Source organism: Electrophorus electricus, chromosome 12 (assembly GCF_013358815.1).
Source record: "Electrophorus electricus isolate fEleEle1 chromosome 12, fEleEle1.pri, whole genome shotgun sequence".
Lineage (NCBI taxonomy): Eukaryota > Metazoa > Chordata > Actinopteri > Gymnotiformes > Gymnotidae > Electrophorus > Electrophorus electricus.
In genome coordinates, this window is record NC_049546.1 from 16,417,850 (window position 1) to 16,428,097 (window position 10,248).

Sequence of the window (10,248 nt, forward strand, 5' to 3'; positions counted from 1 at the left end):
AGGTCATGCAGTAATTAAAAATCTCATTTTCAACTCTGAGCTTAGAAGACGCGGGCTCGCTCCTCCATCTTATCCATATATGAGTTACAGCTTGGGGAGGAGGGATTTATTTTGGAGATTTATTTATGCGTAAATCTCCAAGGTCAAATGATGCATCTGAAGTTGCGAGGTTAGCTGATGCTTCAGTGGCGACTAGCTAAGCACGTTTGTGTGTGTGTGTTTGTGTGTGTGTGTGTGTGTGTGTGTGTGTGTGTGTGTGTGTGTGTGTGAGAGAGAGAGAGCTCAGTATCAGAGATGTTGCATCAGCGTTAAACAAACACCTGTGTGCAGGGAGCAGTTTCTCTCCTCAGGGTCAGCTGATGCAAAGCACTGCTACATTTAACTCATGGCTCCACTCTTAGCCCTGGCCATATGTGTGTGTGTGTGTGTGTGTGTGTGTGTGTGTGTGTGGGTGTGTGTTGGGTGTGTGTGTGTGTGGGTATGGGTATGGGTGTGTGTGTGTATGTATGTGTGTGTGTGTGTGTGTGTGTGTGTGAGTGTGGGTGTGGGTGTGTATGTATGTGTGTATGTATGTGTGTGTGTATGTGTGTGTGTATGTGTGTGTGTGTGTGTGTGTGTGTGTGTGTGTGTATGTGTGTCTGTGTGTGTGTGTGTGTGTGTGTGTGTGTGTGTGTGTGTGTGTGTGTGCATGTGTGTATGTATGTGTGTGTGTATGTGTGTCTGTGTGTGTGTGTGTGTGTGTGCGTGTGTGTATGTGTGTGTGTATGTGTCTGTGTGTGTGTGTGTGTGTGTGTGTGTGTGTGTGTGTGTGTGTGTGTGTGTGTGTGTGTGTGTATGTGTGTGTGTGTGTGTGTGTGAGTGTTTTGGTCTAGTGCAAGTATAGACCTACACACACTCTGTCCTTTTTGTCATTGCCACAGATGCATATTTGCATATGAAATGTGAAATGTTTATGACGCCGCTCCTGACCCGCTCCTCCCCCCGGCTGTTCACCCCTGGCCGGAGCTCTCCGCCGTGCGCCGGCCTCGCGGGAACCCTTGTTCCGGGCAGCGTCCTGCGAAGACGTCCTGCCGATGCCCTTTGCCCTGCCAGGCGGGACCACACACTTCAAAGACAGAGATAATCCTCCACCACCACATTGTCCTTCTCAGGTGCTGGGGGCAGAAAGTTGTGGGGATGGGCATCGAAACTAATAGAGGACCATTCCCGTAGGGGCCCGAGCTAGGGAAAGGTGACCGAATGGGAATGCTCGTGAGCAGAGATTCCCGGGACCGCCGCAGCTCCGCTAGGCCCACGTCTCCATCTCCGTTTGGCCCGGGCTTCCACCTCTGACCTGGACGATTCCCTCGTGTGCTGTCTCGTCGCCACGGGCGCTTTTCTGACTAAATGCCTAGCTTGGTTTTTGTTTGTTTGTTTTAATATTCTCGTGACACGATAGTGGTGCTACTATATTACTTTTGATTGCAGCTTTTAACCGCCTTTCATAAGCAAGCTAACCAGAGGGAGAGGAAGCCAGCGTGGCACGAAGGAAAGCCCTGTGGAGCCGTTGGGCTAATGGCGGGAGTGAAGTGATGTTCACTGGTGCGTCTCTCTCTCTCTCTTTGCACTAGAGAGAGCGCACTTGTTTCCAGGAGTCATGTTCTCTGAAATTAAAGGACTGGTAGCAGATGTGAAATCAAAGAGGAACTCAGACCAACATTAGATGCAGCGTTTGTCAGATACGCCTTTGGACATCCGCTTCCTTTTAAAGGACTAAAGGGTGGGGAAGAAAACAGTTTCACGGTATGAAGACACCACCGGGTTGCACCATTTAAGCGTGATTAAAAAACTCTTTTCAAATGATGTTTAAAAAATGTAAACATTTTGCCAGCGATATGTGATGCAATACACGCTGGCTCTGGACGAAACTGTAAGCTGTTGCCAAGCAAGACAGACACGCACTCGCGCACACACACACACACACACACACACACACACACACACACACACTCTGTTACGACATCAGCACCCAGCCCAACTTGAGAGCGCTGAGAGGCTTTAATTCATAAGGGAATGGATGCGTATGTCTGAGGTGGGACCAGAGTTTGGAATGGAAGCCATGCATCCCCATTCTATTCCGGGAGAGGACCGTGTGGAATCCATAACAATGTCATCAATCCACAACAACAACACGGATGTCATTTATATGGTAATATACTCAGAGAAGCGGCCTGAGTCAGGGACTGAGCCTAACTGACGCTCAGCCGTGTGTGTGTGTGTGTGTGTTGGAATCCAAACCCCCTCTGCCGCGGGTGCAGAGACATCCTCAAACCAGCTCCAGGAGGAGTAAATGTTTTAATCAGTGGCCACGAGGAGTCATGGCACCGTGCGCAGGAGGAGCGAAGGCCCCGGGAGCCGAGGCGCACGGGACGAGGGCGCTCGGCATGGCCCAAACAGCCGTTTATTATCACCGTTTATTATCACACCGATGCCACGCTGCCCTTGACTCGAGAGAACGCTCGAGCCTGTATTAAACCATTGTGGCCACGGCTCCTCGCGAGGAAGAGAGGGACGTGTTATGGACGTGTTATGGGTGTTATGGGTCTCGTGCGCAGAAACGCAGTACTCCTGGTTAACAAGTACCGGATGCGCGAGGTTCGCTGTGTGTAGGTATTCTCTACCACTGTCATTACGGTACGGGGGTGGAGGGGAGGGGCAGTGAGGCTTAAAATTAGGGGGAAAAAAAACATTTTTTATTTCTTTTGTTTTCTTTGCGTTTTTTTGGTTTTCAGTGAATATAATGGTTTTCAGTGAATATTATATTGTGGGACATGCAGTGCGATTCTGTTGCGCACAAACCGGCCCGTTGTGAAACAATAACCAATTATTCTGTTTCACGACATGCACTGCGAAGCGTAAGCCATGCATTGCTGAACGACACGGTTTCTCCGCTTCTAACGGGATATGCAAGGTTTCGTGCAGCCGGCCGTCCTCACGCGTCCGTCGTGGCCTGACGAGGAGGCTTGGCCTTCCGCCAAATTAGCTAAATAATTGCGGTGACCGAGTACAAGGCTCGGGCCGTCGAGGGGAGCCGCAAAACAGCGCCGGTTCACTTGAGCCGGAAGCCCGGCGCTGTTTTGAAGGGATTATGATTTGAGCTGTAGTCCTGAGGCGCTCCGAGTGGGAGAAGTTAAGTGTAAAAGTGTTTGGAGTTTGTGTTGTTGTTGTTGTTGTGGTTTGGGGAGGAAATTTATAAATTGTTTGACTTAAAAAGCAGCTCTTTGAAGTAAATAAATAGCGAGGCTTCTTAATTAAAGCGAATGCATGATTTCTGATCGTGCCTCGTAATTGACAACTGTGACGAGCCTGTAGGAAGTGTGTGTGTGTGTGTGTGTGTGTGTGTGTGTTCTGATAGGCCCAACACATCCTGAAACATAAGACACAATAAGCCCCACACGAGAGTCCAGCATCTTCCCAGCAGTCAGTACGGATGCTGCAGTGGCCATAAGATGGCCTCCAGGGGTACGACACTGGAGACCCAGCAGCGTTACAGTGCTACAGCGTTAGAGATACAGCGCTACAGCGTTAGAGATACAGCGCTACAGCGTTAGAGATACAGCGCTACAGCGTTAGAGTTACAGCGCTACAGCGTTAGAGATACAGCGCTACAGCGTTAGAGATACAGCGTTAGAGATACAGCGCTACAGCGTTAGAGTTACAGCGCTACAGCGTTAGAGTTACAGCGCTACAGAGTTACAGCGCTACAGCGTTAGAGATACAGCGCTACAGCGTTAGAGATACAGCGCTACAGCGTTAGAGATACAGAGTTAGAGATACAGTGCTACAGCGTTAGAGTTACAGCGCTACAGCGTTAGAGATACAGCGCTACAGCGTTACAGTGCTACAGCGTTAGAGTTACAGCGCTACAGCGTTAGAGATACAGCGCTACAGCGTTAGAGTTACAGCGCTACAGAGTTACAGCGCTACAGCGTTAGAGATACAGCGCTACAGCGTTAGAGATACAGCGCTACAGCATTAGGGTTACAGCGCTACAGCGTTAGATACAGCGCTACAGCATTAGGGTTACAGCGCTACAGCGTTAGAGATACAGCGCTACAGCGTTAGAGTTACAGCGCTACAGCGTTAGAGATACAGTGCTACAGCGTTACAGTGCTACAGCGTTAGAGATACAGCACTACAGCGTTAGAGATACAGCGCTACAGCGTTAGAGTTACAGCGCTACAGCGTTAGAGATACAGCGCTACAGAGTTACAGCGCTACAGAGTTACAGCGCTACAGCGTTAGAGATACAGCGCTACAGCGTTAGAGATACAGCGCTACAGCGTTAGAGTTACAGCGCTACAGAGTTACAGCGCCGCAGCAATGCAGGGAGTCGCGCTGCCAGTCCATATCTGCCCAACAATCAGTGAGCGTCACTGAACATTTTCATGCTCCGTATGCTGTTTAACCTACTCTCTCTCGCTCTCTCGCTCTCGAGCAGCCGTTTCTACGATTAGCTGCGCTTTTGTTTTTCGTCTTGTGTCGTTTCTTCTTTTCCCTCATTCTACAGATGGTGTCTGTAGAAGAGGAGCTCCGAGGTGTTACTGGGACTTCGTTTGAGCAAAAAAATGGAGAGGGGAGGGGAGGAGAGGGGAGGAGAGGGGAGGGGAGGAGAGGGGAGGGGAGGAGAGAGGAGGAGAGGAGAGGGGAGGGGAGGGGAGGGGGGCTGTATAGGGAAAAGATGATGAATGGCACTCATTAAGGTAGTAATTTGTCACTTTCCATGTGACTGGGCTCCAGCTGTCTCTCCCAGTGCTTTTTGGCCTCTTTGGCTTTCCGTCTCCTGGACGGACAGATGGGCGGAGAGAAGAAGCATCGTGCCCCTGCTCCAGACCGGGACGCCAGAGTGTGCGTCCGTGTGCAAAATAGCAACCAGAGGTTCCGTAAGAGTAATCCCGCATCCCGCATTACCGGATCCCCGCGGGACGTCAGTCCCGAGTCCGCGGAGGGCCGGCTGTTTTTCCATCGTCTGCCTGCGATCCTGCAGCCCCTGTCCCGCTGCTACGTCGGAGGTCCACCCGCGCTGACATCCAGGCCCTCGTAACAGGGACAGTGCTGTCATGATGAAGAGATTAAAGTGGGGAAGACAGAATCATCTAGAGAAATGCCCCCCCCCGCCCCCCGCCCGACCAAACCTTTGTTCTAATAACACACAAAGCAATTTACACTGACCTTTATAGAAATGTAGCAAAAGTAAATTACAATAGTTAAAAAATGCCCCTGAGCCTAATTGCAAAGGAAATTAAGTTTCTCATAATTGCTTTTGGCCATCTAATGCAATTTATCCTTTTTTTTGTAATTAACATGATTTAAAATTTTAATAACCCCCCCTCCCCACTCCAGTGTGTACACACACACACCAATATATACATTTTCACATACACACTTCACCCATTTCTTCTGCCCACTGTCACTAATGCTCACGGGGTCAGTGACTTATTCCAAATGGTGTCATTGTTCTGTTGGGGGAAAAAAACTATAATAAAATCTCGAATTTTGCATGAGATCAAAAAATTATTTTATGACAACTCTCCCTATAAACCAGCAGTTTTCACAACTGGATAGGACGTATAACGAAATACACTTTGGTTCATGGTGTTACTAATAGTTTCCATCTGTTCAGGAAGAGTCTACAGAAGTTTAGTGTTTCACTTTCCCGACTGCAGTGCTGGGTGAAGCATTACTGTGGTAACAAGACCTGCTCTAATTAAACACCGTCATTGTAAATCAGACATATTCAAATATTTCCAAAGCGGTAATGAAAATAAATGCTATAATTACGTCAGCACAAGTCTGTACCAAAAATTCCGAAAGAGCACGAATGTCTGTTTTTTCCAGTAGCTCGAGGACCCCCGCTGGTTTGGGTAGAGGGGGGTGGATTGCACTTCCTCACCCACCTTCTTTTTCAGACCCGCAGGGCACGTCACGTCAAAACGCGCACACCTGACAAAGGAGCACCTCTGTATTTCATTATCACTAAGAAACAGCAGTGACACACTGGGACATTGTGAGAGTTCAGGGATCACATCACTGGAAAGAAAACAGATAATCATATTCATGATAATAATAATAATAACAATAATAGTAGTAATATCATGTCACGTTAGGTTAAACGTTGCAATAGAGGTAAAAAATAAAGCTTGCCTGAGAAAGGTTCAGTGATCTACGATGAGGAAATGAGAAACGGACTCAGTCTCTCGTTTCTGGAAGTCTCTGGAAGTCTTTGCCTAGAGGATGTTTTCATGCCGACTTGTATGTTTGGCTGTTTTTTCTGGGTCAGAGCTTTTGAGTCCTTACTCTTACAGACAGTGGAGGAAAGATTTGTAAAGATTTTTTAAAGCAAAACGAAACAATGACAAAGTTGAAGATTTTTTTTTTTTTTGCTATTGATTTTTAAGTTGTCAAAGAGCTTTTGTGGAGAGTTCAAAAGCTCTTTGTCTGTCTGTCTGTCTGTTTGTCTGTCTGTCTGTTGCTAAATTGCAAAGATTCCACTCTGCAAACAAACATTCAGGACCCCGATATAGCCTACGGAGGCCTTCCATGTGAAGTTTTCATTGTGTGAACATTTGAACGTTTCGGCGCTGTAACCCTGTGGAACGCTGGGCTTTCATGTTCCCGTGCGAATGGAAGGACACAAAGCATCCAGACGTTTGAACCATAAAGCTTTGGACGGCTCACATGCAGCATTCGGAACGAGCCTTTTATCAGCCAGTACCTATTGATACGTCCGTGATAAAGTCTTGTGTCCGTAAGTCACACAATTTAGTTTATTTGTTAGCTCAACCGGCGATTATTTCTCTTTGGAACCAAATTTTTTTAACTTTTAAACGGCCCGTTTAATGGTTAAGTAAAGAGCCTCTAAAAGGGGCTTCTCTCTCTCTCTCGCATGTGCGGATATTGAAAAGACGCGCTGAATTCCCAGAAGTAACAGGATCGGGTTGCTTTCATCTCCGTAATCGCACGCTGGCTGTAAACATAAGGCTCCTCTCCTCCTTTTCTCCTCGTTCTCTGTCTGTAAGGACCCAGGCTGTCTTCCCTGGGGTCCGCTAAACACGGCGTATACACCTGTTCGCGGCAGGAGCGCCGCGTGTACAATAAGAGCCCCCCGTCTGGAGGCGTCCCGAGGTCAGAGTTCATTTTGGAGGGGATGGAAGCGGGGGATGGAGTGGGCGAGACGGGGCGCTCCGAGTTGGCACGCGTGTGTGTGGTTGTGCGGACGTGTGCGTTGGGGCCGAGCAGAGTCTAAAGCTGCAGGGTGGGGCTGCGCATGGTCTGAGTCTAATCCTGCAGAGTGTGGAAGGAGCTCCAGAGGGTCCGATTACTGATAATCAAGGCACAATCTCACCTGTACCTCTTTCACCCATCCTGTTCTCATCAGGCTAACTCTATACCGGACCTCTCTCACTCGCCCTCGCTATGGTTCCAGGGGCATTCTGGGAAGAGTCAGAGAGAGAGAGAGAGAGAGAGAGAGCGAGCGAGCAAGGGCGGCAGAGCAGAAAAGGTCTGCGTGAAGTGGTCTCCATTAACTTCCTCAAAGTCTTTTGCCAAAAGCGCTCGTTTAAAGCCGCGTCCCCCCACCCCCGTTCCTGCTCCCAGGCTCGTCGGCGCATGAAAGCGCTCTCTCCGGCCGTGCCGTTTGCCTTTTCCGTGTTCTAGGGGGTGACAGCACACCTCAGAGTTGGAGGGGGCACCAATACCGTGGCGGAGGGCTTATAATTGCTCTCTGCGCCTTAATCCCAATTACAGCGATGAAGGACCATGAATGCCCCCCCCCGAGCCCGGATCCCCATCGCGGCGGATCTCGAAGCCACGGCGGCCCGGGCCCACGGAGGGGAAGACTAAAGGAAGGAGGGCATCTTGTCTCTCTCTCTCCATCACTCTGCTTTTCCCCACTGTAATTAAAGGAGATGATAAACCTTCTAATTCATCATCTTCTCACGGCCGGCGACCATAGTTACTTGTGTGTGTGTGGGGCGGGGGGGGGGGGCTTGTTTTCAGTGTCACCTCCGATGTCGGTGCAATTATAGAAAAATCCAAAGACGTCCGTTACAGAAATGACGGCTCGACGCCCCTTGCTGATTTCGGCCTGAGATGGGGGGGGGGGGGGGGGGGGGAAGCCGCTTGACAGACGACTGGCTCTTGTAGTCATATATTATGCAGGTGTCTTGCGAGATCCTTAGGGAAATCACATGCAAGACATCTATATTAGAGTCATGCAGAGGGCGCGGGATTGTGTGTTCGCACGGGCGCGTGGGTGTGTGTGTGTGGTTGTGTGGCACAAAAGTGCTGGTAGCAGCATTTCCAGTCGACGCATACGGCCACGGCACGGTCCTCCTCCTCCTCCGCGTCAGTTCCGCAGCTAGCACCCACGACCTTCCAGCCGCCGTTACGCCGGCTGACGAACCGCCCGTGCTGAAAACACTCGCCTTATTACGTGCGATTTGAATGACGTTTTAATTTCGGCTGGTTCGAGCGCATGGCGAAGCGCTCTCGTGAGCGCGTCCGCCCGGTCTCGGCGTCCATCTGTAACCCACTCCTCCTCTTCCTCCTCCTCCTCTCTCTCTCTCTCTCTCTCTCTCTCTCCGTTCTTCAGGTCGCCCTCTCCCTCCCTCCGCTGCCACCTCCAGCCTCCTGCCCCCTGCCCCATCCCCGCCTGCCCAGCCTTCCATCAGGGAGTGCCAGGTGCCCCTGCTGAACAGCTCGTCCCACACCATGCTGGAGCCCCACCCAGAGGACCAGATCTCCCCCAACTCCTACCTGCTTCGGGCCCAGCCCACCACGGGTAAGCTCCACCCTCTCCTCTGCCATTGGCTCTCTCGCAGGTGTGGCAATCCTCCCGGAAGCGCTCTGTCGCTCTGGTCGCGGCATCTTGACGATGGTTCCTGCACGGCAAACACCCAGCACGCACCTGGCCGAAACGTGCATTCGTTCCTTCTTAACGTCCCCTCGCGGCGTTTTAATCTGTCCGGTTTTATTCTGTTTTTCATGGGTTTTATTTCTTTTGGTAACCGGTTGCACCTCTCTTTTACTGTTCTTATGCTTTTGGTCTTAGTTCCTCCCGCTCCCGGTTTCCAAAGTGTTTGTTCTTTTTCGTCTGGCCTGAGCCCCTCTTCCTTTTCTCGGTGTTTACTTGGGATCGTTAATCCATCCGCCTCGACTGGAAATCACTCCGGGTCGAGTCTTGGTGCTTTGAAACGGGCCGTACAAAACAAAACAAACCAAAAAGCAAGAAAGGTGACTTAACTAAACGCGGTCCTTGCCAAAATAACGACTTAAAAAGCATGCTTGTGCTTACCGGGTAATAAAACGTTACAACTGTCCCCAGGCAGCAGGTCCAGTGCCCCGGGGTGTGGAGTGAGGGGCAGTTAAAACTCCTGTGTGCAACTCCGCTTCTGCAGACGGAATTAGCCTCCGACTTTCCGTAGCGTTGCCGCGGAGTAATTAATGCTCTCCCTGTGCCACCGGGTCCAAATTCGCACCCGGCATCCCGATGTGCAAGCCAGGCGATATATTTAGCAAAAGGCAGCAGAGGAAAACGTGTTAATGCAATTTCTGCCGGAATATAATCTATTGTTAATGCCATTAACCCCTCCTTTGATCTGCTATAAATCTTGATTACGCCCGATCGGGCGGCCGAGTTCAACAGCAACGCGATTATAACCCTTTTAAAATGACGTTACGTCATGCCTCTAATTGGTTTACTGTTTGGTGGGAGTAACATCAATCACTGGCAGGCAAAAGCACGCCGTAAACGAATTCCCCGCTGCAACTCCGGCCCCGAGGTCGGCGGGGCGAGGCGGGGCGAGGCGGGGCGGGGCGGGTGGAAAACGAGGAAGACCCTAGAGGTGAGGAAGGAATCCGGTGTCTCGGTTCAGCCGCTGCTGCGTCTGTGCGGGCTTGGTGCAGACTCTTCGCTGCTGCACAGGGCACCGAGCGTCTGAGTGCAAGCGTGCGCTGCATGCACGTTTAACATACACGTTGCGTTCGTTTTAGTTCGGTGTGTCGGCTGTAATACGAATAACAAGTTGATTATAAGATATTCAAACCAATTAATTAATTTTGTTTATTTGTCTATCATTACGTGTCATGGGATTATTTCATTATTTTACAGTTTATTGTTAATAATTGTTTGAATGTTCTGCAATTTAAAATTAATCAAAGTGTTTTCAAAATATTGTCATTGCATTGGTCCATATCGGTTTAGCAGGC

General features: G+C 50.0%; 1 protein-coding gene across 1 annotated transcript in view; it reads left to right on the top strand.

Moving 5' to 3' along the window:
• tenm2 (teneurin transmembrane protein 2) overlaps positions 1-10,248 on the top strand; it is a 156,099-nt gene that overhangs the window by 81,315 nt on the left and 64,536 nt on the right. The window contains exon 3 of the mRNA XM_035532332.1: positions 8,633-8,821. Within this exon, the coding sequence (XP_035388225.1) occupies positions 8,633-8,821 (189 nt within the window). The remainder of the gene's footprint in view (positions 1-8,632; positions 8,822-10,248) is intronic.